Source organism: Lactuca virosa, chromosome 3 (assembly GCF_052849685.1).
Source record: "Lactuca virosa cultivar CGN04683 chromosome 3, Lactuca_virosa_CGN04683_v6, whole genome shotgun sequence".
NCBI classification, from domain to species: domain Eukaryota; kingdom Viridiplantae; phylum Streptophyta; class Magnoliopsida; order Asterales; family Asteraceae; genus Lactuca; species Lactuca virosa.
In genome coordinates, this window is record NC_136428.1 from 247,898,054 (window position 1) to 247,924,585 (window position 26,532).

Genomic DNA, 26,532 nt, shown 5'->3' on the forward strand with positions numbered 1-26,532 from the left:
TGTACTCTTCAAACAAGTTAGATATAGGAACCGAGACTTGTCCAGATTTTGGGAATATGTCACCTAAGTCACCTTCAGGTCTTTGAACTTTCTTCATATAATTGTCGTCAAAAGTGACATAATAGGTTTCTTCAATCCGTTTTGAGCGTTTATTCAACACTCTGTATGCTTTGGATGATAGCGAATAACCTAGAAAGATTCCTTCATCGGCTTTGACATCGAACTTGTTTCGGTTCTCCTTAGAATTGAAAAAAAACATCTTGAACCGAAAATGTGGAAAATTTTTGACATTAGGCTTCCGATTATTTAAGATCTCATACGGAGTAATTGAGAATCTCTTGTTGAGCAAGGACCGATTCTGAGTGTAGCAAGCAGTAGCAATTGCATCAGCCCAAAAGTATAATGGGAGGGAAGCGAAACTGAGCATGGTTCTGGCTGCCTCACATAACGAACGGTTTCGTCTTTCAACAATCCCATTCTGCTGTGGTGTATAAGGGGCCGAAAAATTGTGAGTTATCCCCTTATCAGCCAGAAAGTCCTCAAAATCCTTGTTCTTGAATTCCAGACCATTGTCACTTCTGATGTTCCTCACCGTCTTCCTTAGCTGTACTTCCACTTGCTTGATGAATGTCTTCAACTTGGGAGTTGCATCTAATTTCTGCTTAAGAAAGAAAACCCAAGTGAAGCGTGAAAAATCATCCACAATAACAAGAATGTACTTATTACCACCAATGCTCTCAATAGCCGAAGGTCCACACAAGTCAATGTGCAATAGTTCAAGAGCTTCAACTATCTTCGTATTTATGCGTGTAGGGTGGCTCTTTCTGCTCTGTTTGCCCATCTCACATGCAGCACATAGATGCTCTTTATCGAACTTGAGAAGAGGGAGTCCTCGAACGTGATCACCAAGCACCAATTTGTTGATGTATTTGAAGTTTAGGTGCGATAGACGTCGATGTCATAACCATCTTTCATCGGTATTTGCCTTTGACAGCAGACAAATAGCTGGTGTACCTCGAATTGGGTTGAGATTCAGAGGGTACATTTCTCCCTTACGTGTAGATTTCAGCAGAACCTTCTTGGATTGTTTTTCAATTATCTCAGACCCCTCATCATCAAATGATACCTTCAAACCTGTGCCCACAACCAATTGTGACACACTGATGAGGTTATGTTGTAATCCTTCCACATACGCTACTTTTCTGATTGAGAAGTCTCCATTTGTTATCATGCCATATCCTTTGATTGTTCCATAGGAATTGTTTCCATACTTCACACACCCACCATATTTTAGGGACCGAAATTCCCTCAGTTCTTCCTTCCTTCCTGTCATGTGACACGAGCAGCCACTGTCTATATACCATTCGTCATCAAACTGCTCGTCACTTATTACCTACGAATTTAGGCAGATTTAGGAACCCAAAGTTTCTTGGGTCCTGGTGAGTTTTTCACAGAAAAAGGAATTACAGAAGAAATATCAACCAAATAAGTTCATTTAATGAGAGTGGTTTGATCTTTTCTTTTAATGGTATACACCTTGATTTTAGTTTTATCTTGTTTAAATTTTGGTGCATTAGTTGGTGTGTTGTTAGATGGTTTAGGATTTGTCTTTTGACTCTTAGGGTTAGCTGATGATTTCTTATTGTGGAAATCAGAGTCCTGTGCTAGCTTTCCTTTTCCTTTGATATCCTTCACGGAATTTGATTTGTATGGTGGCTTGGAAGGACCGAAACTTGGTTTAGGACCGAAACTTGGCTTATGACCGAAACTGGGTTTAGGATCGAAACTTGACTTTGGACTGTAACCAGACTGGGGACCGAAGCTAGACTTTGAACTATAACAAGACTGGGGACCGAAACTAGACTTTGAACTGTAACCAGACTGGGGACCGAAACTAGACTTTGAACCCAGACCAGACTAGGGACCGAAACTGGACTTTCGGTTCTGAGTGATAGTTTTTGAACCGACACTAGACTTTCGGTTCTAGGACTTGGAATAGTAGGAATTTGGACTGAAATTTTCCTTTAGTTTTTCCTTTCCTTTGTCCATTGATTCCTTTTTGGGAGGCTCATAGTTGGAGTTTTGAGAATTCCAGTGCCTTTTTCGCTTATTCAGATTCTTGGCATATCTTTGATTTCTCAAGCGTTTATGTTCAGCTAGCTCCTTCTGTGATTTGTGCATATTGAAGCTGGCCTTTAGCTTCTCCTTTTGAATTTCGGTTGTCTTGTTTGACACTTTCAATTCTTCAACTTTCGTGGTTAGAGCTTTCGGTTCTTCACCATTCTTGGTTAGAACTTTCGGTTCTTCACCTTTCTTGGTTAGAACTTTCGGTTCTTCACCTGTCTTGGTTAGAACTTTAGGTTCTTCGCCTTTCTTGGTTAGAACTATCGGTTCTACCATTGGTTCTTCTGGGATTTCTTTGGTTCCACTTGTGCTTGGTTTGTCGAAACTCGAGGGTTTGTTGATGGGTTCAGCAATGTATCTTCCTCTAACTCTCCATGAAGTCTGCTCTGATAGGCCCACGGTTTCGTCTACGTTGTCAATTGGGGCAGACCAGAAGTAGTCGTCGCATCCTTCAGCATTATCTTTGTCGACCAAGATTCTTAATTCTTCTGTTTGTCTTTGAGTGACCCCTGTAACTGCATAGACCTGATTTGGCACGGTTTGAACCTTTTGATAAACCATAGCCTTTTCTTTGAGTTTCTGTTTCTGGTCTTTAGATAGGCGAGCGAATTCAACTGAATTTTCAGAAATTAGGGGTTTCTCATGCTCGGTTTTACTCTTCAAAAACTCAGAGCAATCAACAACGTCTTCTACTGAGATTTCACTCATCTCACTCTCCTCATCAAATTCAGACGTGTTTTCTAAGTCTATTTTATTTTCGGAAGTTAGTTTGGCATTGGACAAATCAAATGATTGAATAGTGTTTGTCTTAATTTTAAACCTATCATTTTCATCTAAAACATCTTTTAGCATATTTTTGTGTTCTTTAGAATCAATGAAAGTTTCTATTTTGTCCAGACCAAGCCTATAAGACATGGACGTCTCTTCGGAGGACACTTCTGATTCACATTCTGCTATGACTTCATCCTCCTTAAATTCAAGAAAAGGCAGAATCATCTTATGAATTTTCTTTCCTATTTCACAACTTAGATGTAATTGCGCAATATTCATATATAAACGCTTAGCAATTAAACAAAATACATTCCTTTGTTTTAAAAATTTTAAATTGTCTCTTTGCAAATAAATACTTTCGTCCCTAGCTCTAACTAACTCCGCTTCCTTCAGCTCAATCCACATTCTTCTTTCCTCACTTTTTGAAGACACCCTGCTGAGTTGGTCAGTTAGGTTAGAATTCGCTAAGCGAGTTTGCATGAGGCTACTACTTAGGTTAGAAAATTTAAAGTTTAATTCAGTTAATTCTTCTTCATAATCTGTTTTTGGAATTTTAAGAGATTCAAGAATAGATTGTACCTTTTTGATCAGCCGATCGCAGTCGTTGATCTTCTCACTCACTGGCTTGGCTGCAAAACACTTGTTTTCGGTCAGGTTCGGTTCCTTATCTACACTTTCGGTTGATGGGTCAGCAGTGACAATTAAACACCTTTCAGCCGAACCTTCTTCCTTTACCACATAAGCCTTTCCATGAGTGGGCCTTCTAACCTCTTCATCTTCAGAGTCGGTTGACCACACTTCTACGCCACCGAACTCATCTTCCCCAGCATTTTCCTGTACAATCAAGGCATTCATTGAGCTGTTAGTCGCCTTCTTCTTCTTGATTTCTTCTAACTTGCGCATATAGTACGCCTCATCATCTTCACCCTCTCTCTTCTCAGCCATTTTCCTTAACATGCAATCTTTGGCAAAATGGTTCTTGCCGTGACAGTAATTGCAGTCGTATCCAGAGTCTCCTGCAAGCTTGCTCTCCTTCTTTTCATCATCCTTTTGAGAGGAGTTCTTCGTTTCATCTTTCACCTTCTCAGAGCTGTAACTTCCCTGCCAGTTTTGGTTCTTGTTGACAGGGAATTTTCTTCTTGCAAATTTTTTCGGATTGGATATCATCAAAGCATATTCCTCGCTAGTCAGATCACACTCAGACATATCAGTCTCTTCTTCATCTTCTGGGATACTTTTTCCTTTTGAGACAAGAGCCAGAGATCCCATACCAGAAACTACTTTTGCTTCTTTGGTTACCACACTTTCATGGGACTTGAGTATTCCCACCAGTTTCGCTAGAGAGTAGGATTTGAACTGTTCATGTGCTTTCACAGTTGATACTACGGCCATCCATTCTGAACTTAGCCCGTTCATGAAAGTTACTTTCTGCTCGATCAACTTCCTCTCTATTCCATGCTTGATCATCTTACTCAGGAGATGATTGAATCGATCGAAAGTTTGTATTAGCTTCTCCTCTGGTTTCTGTTTGAAAACTCCAAATTCAGACAACAGCAAGGTTTGTATGGAATGTTCCAAATTTTCATCGGTCGAATAGAGTTCTTTCAACCTATCCCAGATTTATTTGGCCGTTGTGCATGAACCAACCAACCGAAAGGTGTCAGATTGCAAGGCAAATATGATCATCCTCATAGCCTTCACAATACATAGCAGCTTATCTTTCTCATCCTGCGGCATCTTCTCAACGTCCATCACCAGCTTGTTATAGTCCTTTTGGGACTTAACAGTTGTGTTTGTTCCCGAATACACAAACGGTCCAAGGGTGATGGCTTCCCAGATGAGATAGCCATTATCTTCAGAACCAACCACGTAGTCTTGGAAGTGATGCGCCCATACTTCGTAGTCTTGAGTGTAGAGAATGGGTATCCTGGTTGTTGATCCGATGCTGTTTGATATGTTGATGGGGTTTGTTTGCGAATCTTCGTGAGACATGGTGAGCTACTAGAATCAAACCTGTAAACTTGAGATTAGGGTTTTATCAGAAACAGAGTTACCGTCGATATGTAGAAGACGGCTTCTATTTATAGGATAAAAGCGGAAACCCTAAAGTATTCGGAATACAGAAGGAATGTGTATTAATCACACAATCTCCTGCTCTGATACCAATTGTTAGAACAATGTTCTTTTAGGATCGTATGATTCTATGCAAGTTAATGAATAAGAACGTAATAAAGAACGCGAGAGTGGCACTGAATATGTCGTATGATTAATACTTCAACACCTCAGAAGAGCTCGATAAAGAACTTCAACTGTAGAGGTGTTTTCGGGTTACAATATTAAACGTAATAATCAACTTTCTAATACGCATACATGCATGCATATTTATAACCCTACTATCTAATCTAGATAAATACAAATAGAAAACCTAGATAATCACGGATGGACAGGCCCAATCCGGATACAAAACGTAAGGTCCAAGACGCAACACAAATGGACTCAACACCAATGACCAAAAGCTTCACTGTGCTCTTTCTCCGGAAATGCTTTTCTTTTCATGGGATGTTTATTTTTCAGATACATCTTGTGTTGCCTATGCATATATTGATAAACAATAAAGTTAGAATATGTTTCTTTTTTATCTAATAGGGATAGAATGAGTAACTGGGTTAAGCCAAAAGTCCTGGCTTAATGTATTAAGATGCCAACATACTTTATTCATGTATATATAAATCAACATGTTAATGTATTATATATAGCCATCCATATATTTTATATATGGGCTTAATGTATTATATAGTTTTCATGTCTCAGTGTTTAGTTAATGAACATAGTTTTACATGTATCCATATTAAGTGACAAATTTAATAATGTATTAATGAATAAAGCTCTTAATCTGGATTGTATAAATAATTAGACAACTAGTTAAATAAATAATGAATATACAATTAGTAATATACCTACTCGATATACGGATGCACTTTTGGTGTATTTTATAGTACCAAGAAATGTGATTTGATGAAGAGTTTTGGACACACATCAGAAGGATATGAAGCTGATAGTGCTACTCCGTTGACACGATAAATTGTGTTATGCTTATCCTGCGGAACACCAACAATCTGTATGTTTTTGTGGTATTCACTTAAGAACTCAATTGCCTCCTCTGCAACATTCTCTTCGGCAATGCATCCTTCCAGTTTGTTTTTGTTCCAGACATGACCTTTTATTACCTTCATGTATGTTTCAAATGGATACATCCATCGGAAGCATATTGGACCACATATTATTACTTCCCTAGTAAGGTGAATGACTAAGTGAACCATAATATATATATATATATATATATATATATATATATATATATATATATATATATATATATATATATATATATATATATATATATATATGGAGGAAAGTGTTTAGCTAGCAAGCACAATGTGACACGCATATCTGATTCAAAGTCACCGAGCTCTGCTAGTTTTATTTCTTTGCAAGAAAGATAATTGACAAAAAAAACATAATCCTACAATAGCATCTCTTGTGGATTTTTGCGTTATCGATCGTATTACAATTGGCATAAACTGTTGCATTAGCATGTGATAGTCATGCGATTTAAGTCCAATAAGCTTATGCTCCTTTTCACTCACCAAAGTCGAAAATTTTGAAGAGTAGCCTTCTGGAACCCTTAAATCTTTCAGTGTTTACAAAAAATTCCCTTTCTTTTGGGGTTAATGTGCAACTTGATGTACACATGAGTTATTGGCCACCTTCTATTGTTTTTTGTCCCAACTCTAGTTTTAACCCCAAGCTTTCAAGATCTTTTCGGCCTTTTAATCCGTCTTTGGTCTTGTTAGACACGTTTAGCATTGTACCGGTAAGACTCTCACCCACATTCTTTTCAACATACATGAAATCTATACAATTTGGGACGGACTGAAACCGCCAACACTTAAGGCGTTTACACCAAATGTTGCAGTTCTTCCAGTACTCTTCCTTGTTTCCCCCTGAAGTCGAGCAATCTTCTTTTGAAGTTTTCTTTTCGTTCTTACACTTCCCACCTTTTCTATTATAGGTTGAAGTGGCCCTCTTCCCCCATTTATTCCCTATAGATTGCACTTCTTTGTATATATGTCTCCCCACTCATAGGCTCCGGGGCATATTCTGATTCCGTCTTTCCATTGAAATCAATCTTTTGACGTCTGAATGGATGGTCATATGGAAGATAGCGCCTATGACCGACATAACTCTGTTTCTTTGATTTAGGAAGTCTAATAGAATGAGTATTTTTCCAACACCCTACATAAGATTTGTATCCGATGTAGGGGCATCCACATAGTACACCCATCGCAGGGTAATCATTTGTAGTCCATAAAACAACTACTATTAGAGTAAACTTCTCTTATGCATATGCATCATATGTTTCAACCCCCTTTTCAAATCATACTTAAATATCATCAATCAAAGGTTCTAAATAAACATCAATATCATTACATGGTGAACTGGATATTAGTAATTATAGCACCATGAATTTCCTTTTCATACACAACCACGGTGTGAGGTTATAAATGACAGTTAAAATGGGCCAAACACCGTGTGTTTGTTTCCTCTGCTTACTTCAACCCCATCAACTGAAATGTCAAGTCGTAGATTTCCTGCATCGTTAGGAATTCCTGGTAACCTTTTATCTATGTTACACCATGTTGGTGTGTCCGCCGAGTGGCGTAGTACACCATCATATTTCCTACCACTACCAGGCTTGTGCCATATTAGATCCTTTGTGATGCACTTCAGTTTAAAGTGTCGTTGAAAGCGTGGAATGATGGGAAAGTACCACAATACTTTAGCTGGAATATTTTAGTACTATGTTTTGACTGTTTGTCCACCTTTCATCTTGATTCCTCATAAATGGGAGATTTATTCAAATCTGAATAATTATTCAAGTATAAAATGCAATCATTGATATAAGAATGTATCTTTTTATATCCTGAACCCATTGCCTTTACTGTTTTCTTCACCTCATAAGTATTTGTAACTATTTTGTTATCTTCAGGTAACATACTCTTTATCAAAGGTAGTAATTCATTAAAGAACTTATCTGATGCCCCGTACTTACACTTCAAGTTCAGAAGCTGAACCAACACAGACAACTTTGTATACTTATGACATCCTTTTTAAAGGGGCTTCTCAACATCCTTTAACAATAATTTGAACTTCTATGGGTTGTCTGAGAAATTTTTTTCAGTTCCTCCAACCATTTCTATTGTATCAGGAGCATCTGTTGGGATTCCCGATTCAAAATTAAAGAATTCATTATTATTGTCGTCATTAATAGACCTACTATGTACTTAATCATCTTTTTCACCATGCATAGTCCATATCGTGTAGTTTGGATCAATTCCCTTAAGGTATAGATGATAATCTACCTCCTGGATTTATGAAAGATGTGGTTTAAACAGGAGACACATGGACATGCAATTGAATTTTTTTTCTATGCCTTTTAACTTCCCTCTTCTTTACGTAGTCAACAACATAATTCAAAAAAAGAATTAACCCCATCCACATATGGTTGTTTGGTTCTATCTGAACACATCCATGACTTATCTGAGTTCATGACGTTAGCCTAAATCACTTTGACAAAAATGGACAATTAATTAAAATATTGAATAACGAATGAAGTCTTTTAATATAGCATGTGGTATTTCAATGGACGAAGTAATTTGTATGCATAAATGAGATGAAATCGTTTTACATGATTACTAACTGATGGAATAATTAAAAGCCTAAATTAATATTATTTAGATTTATCATGGTTAGAAGGAGATTAGTAAATGACAAACCAGATTTGAATTCAACGTAAAAGCTTTGTTGGAAGACCGTAGATGATAATTTAGAACTTTTTTTTTTGGAAAACCTCCGATGATAATTGTGTTTGGGGGTGCTTTTGAAACTTCTTATTGGCTTCTTGGAGAATCCAGGTATTCCTGACTTTTTGTGGTGGAAAAAGCTAAAAAGTCAATAAGTTGGAGGGTTATAAAGGTAATTTTACTTTTAAAAGGCAAACAAGCCAAGAGAAGAGATTTTAAACATGGAGTATATATATGGAGGGAACTAAAATTATGGAAAAGTTTGATTCTTTTTATTTTAGGATTTTGAGGGAATTAAAATATTATTAATTATAATTAATATTTTCGTCAAGAAATCTGTGACTTCTTGAAACTCAACTTTTTTCCGTTAGACAAAAAGTCAATTGAAATTGATTTTTGAAATACCCAAACACTTTCTTAACTTATTGTCTTTTTTTAATAGCCAATAAGTTAATAAGTCCATTTAAAGAAGCATTCCCAAGTTCTATTTTTAACACTTATGACCCAAAACTTTAATATGTTTCCAATCTACATAACAACGACTGATGGACAAAATATATTTCAAAAGATGGTCATGATATTCATTAAGAAAACAAAATTCGGATAAACAAAATTATATTTCATACAAAAAAAGATACACAAAATACATCTTCATTACATCATCAAACTTAAATTACTAAATCGACATATGATATATCTACATACACAAATTCGAAACCACCACTTTGACTAGCCCCATGCATGTATACAATAACGTAACATTTTAGGATGAAGTAAGTGAATCATAGTTTAATCAAATTAAAAGAGCCCATAGTCCTATACCACCACCATCAGTACTCCTTGTACATAAATATATATCATAACATTTGGAGGGTAGGTGTTAGCGAAGAGCGGTTTAGTGAGTCAAGGGGCTATTGATGTAAAAATTATAACATTAAAAAAACAAAAAATCATTCGTAAAGATCCATACTCAACAACCACACCAAAATCGACGTGGTGTGGTCGCTTCATCAAACTTTACAAATTTGTACACGAGACCAATTCTGAAAACGCATCCATTCGTAGTGGTAGTTTCACATCCATATACATTTAAGGGGTCTATCCGAATACTTGTTGTGTCGATCTTCATATCCTTATCCCTTTGATGAGTCTTCGATCTTCATAGCAAACTTAATTTACAGGCCATACATATGATAAAACGTACTCTAGATCTTGAAGCACGAGAGAGATTTATGTATATTGTGTGTGTGCAGGTGTGTATATGAACAAAGAATTCAACGAATTGTGGTGTTAGATGAGATCTGCTTAAATAGGTACAAAGAATGCATTTATAATTATAAATTACTTATTAGAAGTAGTTTGAGATTGATAATTAATTTGTGGTAAGTGGATGAGAATACATGTTCTTAATTTTATTTATATTTATTGAAAAGTGTAAAAATCAAGAGAGTAGCTAGGTATTCATGAACGGGGATGGTGAGTGAGAATTGATGGTATCCATAACGGCTAGGAGGATAAGTATGAAGAAAAACGTAGAATGATATATAATTTTTCATTGACAAATATATATTATTATCTTAACGTTACAGATCGAAACTTTCATAACACAACTATATATATATATATATATATATATATATATATATATATATATATGGGAAAAGTGAATATGTGGCTGTTATGTAACTAAACTTAGGTATAGAACCTTTTAAACGACGCAGTTTTAAACAAAACAATTCCGATTTCATTTTCTCTTAGTTTTGTTTTAATAGAAATTTTATGGCTTTATTTTAAACAAAAATATATATTTTCACTTCTAACCTCTACATGTTACACTATAACCCTTCAACTATAATCTTATATTTATTTATATTATTACTAAATAATCATTTCTAGCTAACCTTTTATATCTTAACAATAGCATTCAAATTTTATCTAATTTTTGTTTACAATATCTTCCATTATTGAATAACTCACTTTTTTATTTTATTATATCTTTCAGGTATATTAATATTTAATGACAAATCATATATAAAATATAAGTTTTGTATCAATTATATAGATGTTTGAATCATTTTTTATTTTTATAACTAGTACGTATTTTTTTCGTAATTTATGTATACAAAATAAAAACCTAATATATTTATATTTAGATTTTTATTTGTTTGCGACGTTTAATATATAATATATGTTTAACTTGTTGATCCTCATATATCTAAAATGTTCATAAAACTTCCTCATTGAATTAGTCGTCTTTAAACATATTATACTTTAGTATGAAATATTTTAAATTATGGTTATCATTAGAAGTTAATATATAAACATTTCATAAATGAAAAATTATAATAGAAATAATTAAGTAGTTAAATAAACTATGACAAAATATATCTCAAAAGATGGTCATGATATTCTTTAAGAAAACGAAATCCTGATAAATAAACTTACATTTCATACAAAAAAGGCACTCAAAATAAATCTCCATTACATCATTAAACTAAAATTACTACATCGGCATGATATATCTATATACACAAATTTGAAACCACCTCTTTGACTAGCCCCTACATGTGTACAATAACTTAAGTTTTTGGGATGGGGTAAGTGAATCCAAATTTAACCAAATTAAAATATAGTCCTATACCACCACCATTACCACTCCTTATAGGCATGGAGGGTATTGGTAGTGAGGGTCAATTTAGCGAGGTGTAATAGATGTTAAAAATCAACACCAAAAACATAAATTCATTTGTATAGACGAGTAAATGTCAAACCACAACACAAAAATTGACGCGATGTCATCGTGTCATCCAACTTTACAAATTGGTACACGAGACCAATTCCTACACCACATCTAGTCATAGTGGTGGTTTCACATCCGTACCCCTTTAATGGGTCTATCTGAATGCTTGTTGTGTTGATCTTCATATCCGTATCCCTTTGATGGGTCTTCGATCTTCATAGCAAACTTTACATGCCATATGATGAAACACACTCTAGATCTTGAAGCACTATATATATATATATATATATATATATATATATATATATATATATATATATATATATATATATATATTGTGTGTGCACATATGTGTGTATGTATATGTATAACTAATCATTGAAGTTTTTCTACATCTTGCATATTAAGGATCATGAAAGAAAACTTTATGGTGGTTGCGTAGATGATATATGAACGAATTGTGGTGTTAGATGAGATCTAGTTAAATATGAACAATGAATACATTTATTACTTTAGATATCCACAAGTGGTTAGGGAGTTGATAATTAAATTGTCGTAAGTGGATGAAAATGCGTGTTCTTATATAATTATATTAATATATTGACCAGTGTAAAACTCAAGAGAGGGGATTAAGAGAGAGATTTAATGGTATACCTATGTCATAATCTTATATGGGTAAGAGGACACTTGCATAATCTACAATTATTACAAAAAAACTTTGATAAAAGAATAGACACTTGCATAATCGATCATCAACTATTACAAAAAAAAACTTTGATAAAAGAACTGACACTTATTATTAAAAACAAAACATGCATTTTAAAGTTGCATATATGATTCAACTACAACTCTATATATTTAACTATATAGACATAGATTTCTTACGGATTTATTTGAAACAAGAATATATATATATATATATATATATATATATATATATATATATATATATATATATATATATATATATATATATATATATATATTTCTAAAGCTCTACATGTGACAACTATAACTCATTCAACTTTAATATCATTTTTTTATTTATAACAATTTATTATTAAATAATCATTTCTAACATTTTATATATTAAACAACAATAACATTAATTCAACTTTTATCTATTTTTTTTAAATTCTTAAACATTATTTTTATAACTTTTTTCTTTTATTATATATATATATATATATATATATATATATATATATATATATATATATATATATATATATATATATTCCAAAAGATTATAATTGTAATTTATGTGTATATTAAGTTTAACAAGTTATACCATCCAATAGATCTTACAAATAGTCAAATACCTTCATATATATACCTATATGGCCATGAGGATAAGTAGGAAGAAAATGTAAGAGGATATTTAATTTTTCATTAACAAATGAGAAATCAAATACCTTCCTACATTTTTTCTCCTACCATCTTCCTACACACTTAAGATTGTGACACTAGTCATATTTAATAACAATAATAAATTTTATTACACTTATCAGTATCTAAAAGTAGATGTACACTTTTTGACTTATTGTAACAAACACTTTTTTTGACTTATTGACTTATCAAAAAATCAGTAAGTAAGTTGTTTTCCCAAACACTCTCTTAGTCGAGCTTCACGAACCCAAGAAGAAGCGAAGAAGAAGATGTCGACTGCTTCAAGCTTCTCAACAACATAACGTGGAATTCTTTGTGATTGTCTACTCCCAATTCAAATTCGCACCTCTAGAACTAAAGATAACCCTGGAAGAAAGTTTTGCCTCTACTCTAATTCAACGATATATATATATATATATATATATATATATATATATATATATATATATATATATATATATATATATGTATATATATATATACACACACACACACGCCAATTTTGTTTTTTTTTCATGAATTGCACCTTCATCGAATTTGAGTTCTTTCCTTTCAGTTTTTTCCTTGTTACCTCCGTAATTAAGTTTTGTTTTTTTATCTTGAAGAAACAAGTTAAAAGTCCATGTTTTGGAAATGGCTTGATGAGGATGATGTGATCGTGACGCCTATGGTCAAAGATGGGAATTCAGCAGCTAGAGATGTGTTGTTAGGTATTAAAAAAAGTCAACAATTTGAAGATCATGATGATAATCTTTATTGTATTGGTTTTTTTGTGCAATGTTAAGATCGTTTTGAAATGAAAGGGTTTGCTTGTATTGTTTTTTTTGTACAATGTACTTTATTCTCTATTGGACAACTATTCGAAATAGCAATTGCTTATTTCATTGGTCTGATCATGATGTATAGATAAAGATAAATATTAGTTTTCTAACTTAATATTAAAATGATCAAACAAACAACCATGCAAAAAAAAAATTCTTGATAATCACGATTTATAATTATATTTATCTAAATTATTAACTTAACAATAATGATCATTAATCTATCTAACGACAATGATAATCACAATTTATAATCATATTTATAATATTAAATAGAAAACCAAAATAAAAATGTGAAATTAAGAAGAAACAAAAATGTTTTGGGACATACACTAGGAAAACCAATATAGAAAACAAAACATGGATATAAATTTAATCCAATTAAAAGTGATAATGCGAATTTCATCTTTTTAGGTGTCGTAATTTATTATTTTTTCAAAATATCTCGATAAAAATGTAAAAAACATCAAAATCAAATTGGACTATGCCAAAAGACAATGATTTTCAAAATATCTTATAATTTTCTTATTTATATGCATAAAATAGGGACGTGTCTTCAATACCAAAGTAGAATCGTTTTATAATTTTAAAATATATCACATTACATAATTTCATAATTATGTAATGTCATTAATTAATTAGAAATTTCAACCATATTTGTTTTTCCAAAATCCCATTACATAGTTTCATTGTCCAAAAGATCAGAGTATCTAAAACAATAAGTGCGGAAATACCAGAGACTGCATGCTGAGCCATCAAGCCGGACCCTTGCCCTTAGAACCAGAAGTACCTGAAACACCTAACAAAACTGTAAGCAAATGTTTAGTGAGTTTCCCAAAATACACAAAACATATAACCACATAATGTCATGCACATATACACATAAATTTGCCATGGACTTCCGCCATCGTCTTCAACTCGATGCCATGGGCTACCCCCATGGTCTTACATCCAAGGGCCATGGGCTCCCCCTCATGGCCTTACCAAGTGCCATGGGCTCCCCCATGGTCTTCACATAAGTCAATACATACCAAATAACAAAACCATTAGATATTCAACTATTGAAATCTCATATCAGGTATGGGCCGACATTGGTGCCTTCGACCCATTGGTATAGTGAGAAGACTAACCTCAATCTGCTGAAAGCAATAGTTGCTCGACTACCAGCCCAAAATCTCACACTGAAAAAATATACAAATAAGCCTAATTAGGATCATAACTCAACCTAGTCAAAGAGCCCAAAATCCTAAGTCCAAGTCCCTCCATGATAGCCCAAAAGTCTTTCCTTCACTAATGGACCTAGGATCAAAGTATAAAACTATAATGGGCCACATGTCCCAATAAGGCCCAAACATGACACTAATAGCACAAAATGATTCCCAAGACCCAACTACCCCAATTGGTCCGGGCCCAAGGCTAAGTGGAGTTCAATTCGACCAAAAGCCCACCGAAAGCCCAACACCTTCAGTAGAGCGTACGCCCAACGTACCTCAGAAGTACACTTAGTGTACTAAGTTCCTTGGATGTACGCACAACATACATGTCGGTATGCCCATCGTACAAACTAGTAAAGCACAACATCCATTAAGTGCTTAATACACGAATACTTCACGTTTTAAAACCAGATCTAGGTTGTTTCTAAGGTCCTAGGGCATAAAGTTGGCAACTTTATGCCCTTGCATGGCTTGAGAGAACCCGATACCTTATTTAATTCATTAAGTCTCATTTTAAGCTCTTAAGCTGATGCAAGAAGTCACCACAACCATCAAGTTATCATTTGTATGCTTCAAACCAGACAAGGGGACCTCGATCTAACACTCCTAGCCTCTGGGGTTTTTGAAACTCACAAGAGAAGATTCATGGACCAAGAAAGGACTCAAAACCAAACCCTAACTCAACTAATCATAAACAAGAGCAAGGTATGAGCTTTTTACCTCATCAAGCTTCCCAAGGTGCTCCAAATGCAAGATCCAGAAGTTTTTCTCATAATCAAGGCTTGCTTCCGCTTCCTTCTTATTGCTAGATCACCAAAAAGGAGGTATTTGAGGCACTTACAAGCTCAAGAGGCACACACAAAGGTTTTAGGGTTTTAGGGACGTTTGAAAGTGATGGAGGATGATTAGGGTAAGGTCGAAATGACATAAGAACATTTAAATCGGTCACAAGTCCGAATATTAGGGTTGTTGACCTCGACCTCGTACGCCCCGTGTACAAACTTGTACGCCCATCGTACGAGCCTAGGTCACTCGATGCATCCGTTCGCGTACACCCAACATACAACGGGTCCTCAAAGCTATAAATAAAATACTTCAAGGGGGTTAAATGGAATACCTGGATTTTTGAATGTTATAACTCTCCATCACTTGATTTAGACTTCGTCCTCGAAGTTTGCATATGCAAATAGATCTGGTTAATGCTTTCTCATTTCATCCTCCGGCTTCCAGGTCCATTCGGAGCCTCTCCGGTGCTGTCATTGCACCTTTACTAGCCTCACCTCTTTATTTCAAAGATCTTTAGTTTTTCTATCCGGTACTGCAATGGGCTTCTCCACATAGTTTAGGCTCTCATCCACCTGAATATCATCCAATGAAATAAATGCGGCCTCATCTGCTATAAACTTCCGAAGCTGAGACACATGAAAGGTGTTATGGATCAGACTCAGCTCATCAGGAAGATCCAATCGATATCTAACCTTGCCAACTCGGGAAAAGATCCTGAATGGACCAATAAATCGGGGTCCCAACTTTCCCCTCTTCCGGAAGCGGATGAAACCCTTCCAGGATGAAACGTTCAACATCACAAAATCCCCCACTTGAAACTCGAGATCCGATCAGTGTCGATCAACATAAATTTTCTAACGACTCTGCGCGACTCGCAGCCTATCACGCACCTGCTGAATCAACTTAGTGGTCTTAAGAACCACTTCGGTGCTTCCCATGACTCGATGGTGAACCTCCCCCCAACGAACTGGAGTCCTACACCTCCGACCATGCAACATCTCAAACAGGGGTCAGTCAATACTAGCATGATAACTATTGTTGTAGGAGAACTCTGCTAGTGGAAGGTAAGTATCCCAATTCCCTCCGAAGTCTAACACACATGGTCGAAGCATATCCTCGAACGTCTGGATCGTCCACTCGCTCTAACCATCAGTCTAGGGGTGGTAAGCAATGCTGAAATGCAACTAGGTACCTAAATCCTCATGAAACTTCCTCCAAAATCTGGAGGTGAATCGAACATCGCGGTCTGGGACCACCGATAGCGGCACTCCATGCCTGACTACCACGTCCCTCACATAGATATTTGCTAATTTCTCGGCGGATATACTCTCAGCAATTGGATTAAAATGAGCACTCTTGGTCAATCTGTCCATAATAATCCAAAAAGAATCAACACCCCACGCCGTCTAGGGTAACTTTGTGATAAAGTCCATGGTGATATCCTCCCATTTTCACATGGGGATGGGTAACGTCTGGACCTTTTCGTGAGGCCTCTTGTGTGCTCGGCTTTGACCTTCATGCAGGTCAAACACCGCTTAACAAACCAAGCAATCTTCGACATCATGCAGGGCAACAAATAGCTTAATCTCAAGTCTCGGTACATCTTCGTGGCCCCCGGATGGATAGAAAACTTGGACTTATGTGCCTCTTCCAGAATCTTTTGCCTCACTCCCCCAAATGCAGGAACCCAAACCCTGCTACACTGAGTCAATAATCCCCGACTGTCTCAAACAAACAATGGAATCTACCCCCTATCCGCTCATTCTTCCAATTCTCATTTTTCAGACCCTCCACCTATGCCCCCTTGATCATATCCATCAATGGTGAGGTAACTGTCATCCTCAAGCAAACATATCAGATCGGAGCACTTACTGCTTTACGACTCAAAGCATCGGCCACCACATTGGTCTTCCCGGGATGATACAAAATCTCGCAGTCATAATCTTTCACCACATCTAACCATCTCATTTGCCGCATGTTCAAATTCGGATGATCCATCAAATATTTCAAACTTTTGTGATCGGTGAAAATGGTGCATCAGACCCCATAGAAGTAATGCCTCTAAATCTTGAGGGAAAATACCATCGCCCCTAATTCCATGTCATGAGTGGGGTAATTCGCCTCGTAAGGCTTCAGCTGCCTCAAAGCTTACGCAATCACATGTACCCTCTACATCAGGATAGTTCCCAAACCCGAAACAGAAGTGTCACAATAGACCACAAAATCATCCAATCCCTCTGATAGCGCCAGAATCGGGGCCTCACATAATTTTGTCTCAAGGTCTCAAATGCTAATTATTGATCTGGACCCCAGCGAAATGTCACACTCTTCTTAGTTAAGCGCGTCAAAGGTACCACAATCTTGGAGAAAACATGGATAAATCTCTGATAATACCCCGCTAGGCCCAAGAAGCTCCGGATCTTGGATGCGTTCTTTGGGACCTCCCAACGCATCACCGCCTCAATCTTGGCCGGATCTACCAAGATACCCTCTTGGTTGGTGATGTGCCCCAGAAAATGCACCTCACGCAACCAAAACTCGCATTTGGAGAATTTGGCATATAGTCTCTCTCTCTCCTCAACGTCTCCAACACCTCCCTCAAATGCTGATCGTGCTGCTCCATGGTCTTAGAGTAGACCAAGATATCAACAATGAAAATAATCATAGACTGATCCAGCATCGGCCTGCAAACCTGGTTCATGAGATTTGGTGAGCCCAAATGGCATCACCACGAACTCGTATTGACCATCACGAGTTCTGAAGGTTGTCTTCGGTATATCCTCATCCCTGATCCTCATCTGATGATACCCCGACCGAAGAACAATCTTGGAAAACCAAGATGCACCCTGATGCTGATCAAATAAATCCTTAATCGTCGGAAGCGGGTAACGGTTCTTCACCGTCAACTTGTTCAGCTCCCGATAATCAATACACATCCTGTGTGACCCATCCTTCTTTTTCACGAATAAGATCGGTGCTCCCCATGGGGAACTGCTCACACGAGTAAATCCCCTGTCTAGCAGCTCCTGTAGCTGTGTAGACAACTCCGACATCTCAGGTGGAGCTAGACGATACGACACCTTGGCTATCGGAGCCGCACCAGGCATCAAATTAATCCGAAACTCTACCTGCCTCTCGGGAGGCACCCCAGGCAACTCCTCTTGAACGAAATTGGAAAAATCTGGCACAATAGGCACCCCGCTCAACTCTGCCGTGGTCTTCGCCCTTGAGTCTGAGACATAAGCCAGAAATCGAGAACAACCCTGCTGAAGAAGTCTCCTAGCCCTCGAAGCTGAACAGAGATTTGGCCCATGCGAGGATCTCTCTCCATGAATGACCAGTTCTCCCCCGATTGGGGTTCGAACTCTCACCAGCTGCTGTTCGCAATCTATCACGACCCCATTGGGCCCCACCCAATTCATCTCGATGATTACTTTCAATCCTCTCAAAGGAATCGATACCAAATCGATAGGAAACCTCTGGCCGAATATATTCCGAACATTCCTCCAAAATACCCTCGCAGCACTCACGGTACGGTTATCCGCAATCTCCACCTCGAGTGGGGAATCTAAAGTCCCCAGAGCATTTTGAAACTTCTTGTTGAGTGCAAGAGATACAAATGATCGGGTAGCCCTCGAATCAAAAAGAACATGAGCCGATAATCCATTGACAAAAAAGGTCCCTATACAAGATGATAATAACATGAGCATAACAATAAAATAAATAAGACAGAAACAGATCACATACCAATCACGATGTCTGGTGCTCCTCGGGCCTCCTTTGTGGTCAGCTGAAATGTGCGACTCTTCACTGCAGGAGCCTCCACCTTGAATGGGCGGCCATCAGTAATCTTCATAGTGGCGGACGTAGGCGCCGCCACTGCTCCTCCAGTCAACCTCGGACAATCGACCTTTTTTTTTGACCGGTGTGGTTTTAGTGGAAACAAATCAAGCCCTTCTTGGGGCAATCCCTGCTCATGTGGCCCGGTTGGCCACAAGCATAACATTCCGAGCTTGCTGCCCGACATGCTCCACTATGCGGCTTGTCGTACTTAGCATAGTGGCCCCGACCCTGCTGGCCTCTACTGGAAGGATTAGAGGTCTTAGTCTTCTTGGCCTGACCCACTGCTGTCTGAACCTGCTACGGCTTCTGCTTCCTTCAGTGCTCCAACTCAATTTCCTGTTCCCGGGCCTTCTCCACGATGTCATTCAGGGTTTTGCACCTTGAAAAGCTCACGAACTCACGGATATCATCCCTCGACATGGAGTGATACCTCGCTTCTTCATCTCCTCATCCGCAGTGTACTGCGGAGTCAACAGTGCCCTCTCTCTGAACTTGGCGATGATCTCTGCCATAGTATCTGTCGTCTGATGAAGGTCCTGATCAAATCTCCACCACAGTCTCTGTCGCTGCACCTCAATGGCATGTGCAAACTCCAGATAAATCCTCCGCACAAACTCCTCCCAATGCATCTTAGCTACACCCGCTGATCCTACCTCGCGGGTAACCTCCTCCCACCAATCTCACGCCCGACCCCTCAGCATGCAGGACATGATTTCCACTTTTGCCGCCTCGGGGCAAAAGCTCTTTCGTTGGGCATTGTCCATGTCTACAACCTAGCGGCGACTAGTGATGGGGTCCCTAACTCCAAATAACTCAGGCGCACCACACGCCTTGAACTCTTAAAATGAGGGAGTTCGAGTCCCAATCTGACCCGCAGCAATCCCGGCTCGAAACGACCTGAGCTGTTCCTCCATCATCTCCATGATCCCTTCCTTGACGGTACCAAAGATCACTGGGGTAGCGTCAAGGATGCCATGAGTAACCTCAACCACGATAAAATCGCGCAGCCTCTCATCAATAGGCACTACAATAGAGCCTGAACCTGATCCTGATCCTGAACCTGAACCTCCTCATGTAATCATAACCATCCTGAACTGAAAAATACAAAATAAATAACAATCGATAAGGAAGTTCTAATGGATTCCTCCTCACCGGACTTCTTAGAGCTTCCAGGTCTACCCTTGTTTCGGGTATAGGTCATGTGTTTTCAATAGTACGAGCCCAATACTACCTTCCACACCTACATGTACCTTCCTCAAGGCCATACCTGATGCCTTTTATTCACCCTACCACAGATAACATCACCCACAAAACACGGCACAAACTTAGATCCTGGACTATTCTATGATTTCTCAATCCTCAGAAACCTAAATCAATCGTAGCAGGTTGCCTATGCATGGAAGTTATACATAAATAGAAGCATATAGACTGTCAAATAAGGCTCCTACCCTAAACCACAACCAAAAAGGGAACAAGAATAAGGAAGAATCCATCATTTTAGGGCTATGCAATCCTAGACATATACAACTTTGAAAGCATACACTTAGAAAATAATCAATTCAACATCAATTTCCAAGAATATATCTCTAGCATGGCGAATACATTGGGAAAACTTACTTGAGCTCGGCCGATTACGTGCTTTGCAGTCTCCCCCTTTTACCTTAAGAAAACCGTTTTCAGAAAAAAAAAAGTTTAACTTTTGTTTCTTTTGAAAAAGGGTTTACCATTTCCTCAGTTTGAGTTTTGACACACCCGAGAGTGTGCCCGAATCCCTCAAAGCAAGGCTCTGATACCAACTTGTAACAACCATAAAATTCAGATAAAATTTTTCATTTAATAATTAGAAATTTTAACCATATTTGTTTTTCCAAAATCCCATTGTCCAAAAGGTCAGAGTATCTAAAACAATAAGTGCGCAAATGCTGGAGAATGCATGTTGTGCTACCAAGCCATGCCTTTGCCCTTAGAACTAGAAGTACTTGAAACACCCAACAAAACTGTAAGGACACGCTTAGTGAGTTTTCCAAAATACACAAAATATATAACCATATAATCCCATGCACATATACACATAAATTTTCCATGGACTCCCTCTATGGTCTTCAACTAGATGTCGTGGGCTACCCCCATGATCTTACATCCAAGTGTCATGGGCTCCCCCTATGTCGTCACATAAGTCAATACATACCAAATAACAAAACCATTGCATATTCAACTATTGAAATCTTATATCAGGTAATGGGTCAGCATTAGTGCCTTCGACCCATTAAGATAGTGAGAAGACTCACCTCAGTCTGCTGAAAACAATAGCTACTCGACTACCAGCCTAAAATCTCACACTGAACAAATATACAAATAACCCTAATTATAATCATAACTCAACCTAGTCAAAAGAGCCCAAAATCCTAAGTCCAAGTCCCTCCATGATAGCCCAAAGGCCTTTCCTTCACTATGGGCCTAGGATCAAAGTCTAAAAATATAATGGGCTGCATGGCCCTGTAAGGCCCAAACATGACATTAATAGCCCAAAATAATTCCCAAGACCCAACTACTACAATCGGTCCAGGCCCAAGGCTAGGTGGAGTTCAATTGGCCCAAAAGCCCACTGAAAGCCCAACATCTTCAGTAGAGCGTACGCCCAGCGTACCTCAAAAGTACGTTTAGCGTATTGAGTTCCTTGGTTGTACGCGCAACGTACAGGTTGGCACGCCCAACGTCCAAATGGGTAAAGCACAACATCCATTAAGTGCTTAATACACAAAGACTTCACGTTCCAAAACCAGATATTGGTCGTTTCTAAGGTCCTAGGGTATAAACTTGGCAACTTTATGCCCTTGCAGGCCATGAGAGAACCCGATACCTTATTTAATTCATTAAGTCTCATTTTAAGCTCTTAAGCTCATGCAAGAAGTCACCACAACCATCAAGATATCATTTTTATGCTTCAAACCAGACAAGGGGACATCGATCTAACACTCCTAGCCTCTGGAGTTGTCCAAACTCACAAGAGAAGATTCATGGACCAAGAAAGGACTCAAAACCAAACCCTAACTCAACTAATTATAAACAAGAGCAAGGTAAGAGCTTTTTACCTCCGCAAGCTTCCTAGGGTGCTCCAAATGCAAGATACAAAAGCTTTTCCCATAATTAAGGCTTGCTTCCACTTCCTTCTCCTTGCTAGATCACCAAAATGGAGGTATTTGAGGCACTTACAAGCTCAAGAGGCACACACAAAGGTTTTAGGGTATTAGGCACGTTTGAAAGTGATGGAGGCTGATTAGGTAAAGTCCAAATGACTGAAGAATGTTTAAATAAGTCACAAATCCAGATATTTGGGTTTTTGATCTCGGCCTCGTACGCCCCGCGTACGAGCCTGTACGCCCAGCGTACAAGCCTAAGTCACTCGATGCGTCCATTCGCGTACACCCAACGTACAAAGGGTGCTCAAAGCCATAAATAAAATAGTTCAAGGGGGTTAAATGGAATACCTGGATTTTTAAATGTTAAAACATTCCTAATTTATTACTTTATGTGGCATCATTGTGCTTAAAAATATGATGTGACATTATTTAGGTTTCGTTTATTTTAGGATAGAAAATTAAAGGTAGAAGATGGAATGACATTTCTTCCAACCGAGTACAAAAGAATGGGGTTTTAGCTTTTACAACTGTCAACCATTTCCCCAAGTATAGGAATGAAAGTCCTTGGAAGGTGGTGTGGGGCTTGATGAATAGGTTTATCATCTTTCCTCAATACTTGTTATCTTATCTAAATTAAAAAAGAGGTGATTTGACTTTTATATCCCTCATTTTAAATGAAGATATGAAATCATAATGGGGGTATACAAGTCAAAAGAAAGTGATATTTTTAGTGGATTGTTGAAAAACGTAAGAGGAATATCACCTACATAGTGAAAATACAAAATTGCCCTTGTTTTTTTTTATATATTCTCCATATTTGAGGGTATTGTTAGATGCGATTTTGCATCTTATAAGGTAGTTTTTATTATCATTTAGCATCGTATTTTTTTTTACATTTGCATGTCATTTATTTAAATAATGTTCAGCTCATGTATTTCGTTAGAATTCTCGTACTGCTCATGTTTTATGTCAATTTCAGATACTTCGAGTGGAGCAGTGCTTTAGGAGTAGTTGGATGCGCGTTTGGAGCTTTAAATGGAGCTTGAAACTTATGGAGTATGTTGAGGAATGCTTTCAAGATGCTTTGGTCAAGAAACATTCGATCAAATTGATAACACGAAGATAGAATCTGCAATTTAAAGTTAAAGGATGTTTCTGGTAGCTTTGACCCCTATCAGTATTTTGACCATATCTCATGAACCATAACTCCGATTGACGCGATTCAAAATGATCTGAAAATTAGACGAAATTTCGGACGTCTTAGGCAAAACATGCGATCGCAACTCTTGTCCATGCGATCGTATCTTTGGTCGCAACATGGATTCGTGGTTTTTTAGTGCCAAAAATTCATCCGGAAGTAAAAAATGAGAACATGCGATCACAACTTCCTTCTATGCGATCGCAGGTATCCCAAAAAGTACCAAAATAGCATCCTACTTCATTAAAAAGGTTCGTGACGCGTTTTCTTCAAAACCTGTGATCGCAACTTTGATACGTGCGATCACATGCGCATCGTTTTTGCTGCTGGACGTATAAATAGACCCTCATAACCTTCCACTAACCTAAGTTGGTGACTCCAGAGGTACCAGACGACGAAAATACGATTTTTGAGGCGTTTCTTCTCCGATTTCAACGAGTTCTGAAAATCTGAAGATTGTGGATCATCTCCTTCAAGTAGATTAGTAAGATTAGTTGTTTGATGTCACTTTTCATTTGTTTTATCAGATTTTAGCCATGTCTGGCTAAAACCTCAGTTTTCAATTCTGTAAAGACAAGTACTTTTCATGTGATTGATCATTAGATCTGGTTTTTGATTTGTGTTTCTATCTAGATTCTTCAGTTTTGTTCTTAATGAATGTTTGGTTTTAAATTCTTGTTAGTCTGATCACCTAGCTAGGGTTTTATCATTCCAGTTAATCAGTTAATAGAATACGTAATTGTTCTTGTCAACTGGTAAAAGTAACAAGTAATAAATCGGTTCCGTGTTTGGGATTTGACTTTATTATAAACTGAAAAATCATATCTTTACGCTTCCGAGCTTGTGAGAACTATTGGATATTGCTGGGAATTTTACAAAGAACTTAATGTAACTTTTCTGATCTTAATTAAGAGCTTGTTTGATTAGACAGTAAAAAGTTAGGGTTAATTGAAGAGCTTATTTTGGTTAACTAAATAAGGTAAAAGAGATTATACTAGAGCTTGTTAGTTTTTCTCAGTACCAGCTTAGATAGAACATATCTCTAACAACCAGGTCAATGTTGATTGCTTGATTAGGAAAGCCGCAGCAGAGCTGAAACCGTTTTTATATTGATTTTCGTTTAATTTTAATATCACTGCATTTTTAGTTTTTAGTTTATAATTAAAACCCCCTTTTATATTCTAATTCTTGACTAGATGTGCCTGATGCAAAAAGGCATTGACTTTTAAGCTGTGTCCCTGAGGATTCGACCCTGCTTCCTTGTGCTATATTTTTAGTGCAACCAGCAGTGACAAAATTTATTTGTTTAATACGTGCGTGACAACGTGTTAACATGTATTTATGTCTTCTACATTTTCTGTCTTTCGTTTAATGCCTATCTGACACCGAAGCATGTTTGAAGGATGTTTGTGTTCCTTTCCAGTGAAAAGACAAATTCTGGCTTTTTACTATTTTAATTTTGACTTACCACGTTAATCGAAATAATACTTATAAAAAGACAACCATTATGTGTATATTTAGAGAATTTCACAACCATATTCCATATATTAATCGAAATAATACTTAAATTTCCATTGATTAATTAAATAAAAAAATCAAACATGTATATTCAGATGATTACAAAAGTAAATAAAATAAATTGGCATACAATATTCACAATTATAAACAACTTCATCTTCACTTCAAGGCATCCTTCTGATTCGTCCTTCTCCATTCCCTTCTTTTGAACAGTTTACTTGAAACCCTTCAACTGAGAGTCACATGACGTCCCAAAATCTATTCACATAATTTTTAACAATTTTTTGAATAAGGGCATGAAAACCTAATTCAGCTATTCCTAATGCATTGTACATCTGGTTCAATAGTTCCAACCATTCTTTGCTCTGTCCACATCCTTGAGACAAGAGGACCATTCCTAACAACACTTTTGCTTCATTATGTTCCTCCTCTACAACCATTCGTATGTATGTTGTTCACAGTTCAGTATCACCCATTTTAAAATATTTTCTCGGGTAACAAAAACATTTTATAAGATAATTATGGGTTTAATAAATAAAAAAGGTAGATATAGATTGTAACGCCCCAAATTTCAAATACCAATATTAACTTAACATGGTCCCAACACTTCTAAAATTCGAAAATTCAATTACTAATGTCATTAATAATAATAATAATAGCGGAAGCAAATAGGAAATTTAAGTGAACACTTGGTGCGCTACGTCTTCCTCAAAACTTGTCGCCTTCTTCAAGTCTGAGCCTTATCCTTTCCATTCCCGCTGCCACTTGCTACATTATTTCCTAGGTTGCGTGCATTTAAAGATTCTAGTGGGTAAGCCTAGGGTCTAGTGAGTTCGTGGTTTTAATGCATATTGACGTCAATAAAGTAAAAATAATGCAACAAATGATCAAATATAATTTTTTTCATTTTTTTCCACCCTTGGTGACACATTAGGGAACTGCTGTCATTTCCAGGGAACAAGTCCCTCCGCCGGGCACAACAAATATGCTTACGACTAGTTAATCAGAGCGTAAGCTCTCCGCCGCGTACCGACACCCTGTACGACGACTAATAAAAAGACCATGTAGTTAATACACCTGTTCCCTATATGTCATCCATCATTTTCACCTTCTTATATGAAATA

General features: G+C 37.1%; 1 protein-coding gene across 1 annotated transcript; it reads right to left on the minus strand.

Moving 5' to 3' along the window:
• Positions 1 to 16,212: 16,212 nt before the first annotated feature.
• LOC145164515 (uncharacterized) lies at positions 16,213 to 19,565 on the minus strand. Its single transcript, XM_079083228.1, has 3 exons — positions 19,457 to 19,565; positions 18,709 to 19,391; positions 16,213 to 16,335 (listed from the first exon to the last, which is right to left on the minus strand). The coding sequence occupies exons 1-3, from the start codon at positions 19,563 to 19,565 to the stop codon at positions 16,213 to 16,215; spliced, it is 915 nt and encodes a 304-aa protein (XP_078939354.1).
• Between the last annotated feature and the right edge of the window lie 6,967 nt (positions 19,566 to 26,532).

Coding starts and splice junctions, on each gene's coding strand:
- LOC145164515 (XM_079083228.1), bottom strand. CDS start 19,565: ATGAAGATTACTGATGGCCGCCCATTCAAGGTGGAGGCTCCTGCAGTG. Junction 19,392..19,456: donor AGCACCAGACATCGTGATTG/GTATGTGATCTG, acceptor CATCTTGTATAG/GGACCTTTTTTGTCAATGGA. Junction 16,336..18,708: donor TAGACAGGGGATTTACTCGT/GTGAGCAGTTCC, acceptor CATGTGTCTCAG/CTTCGGAAGTTTATAGCAGA.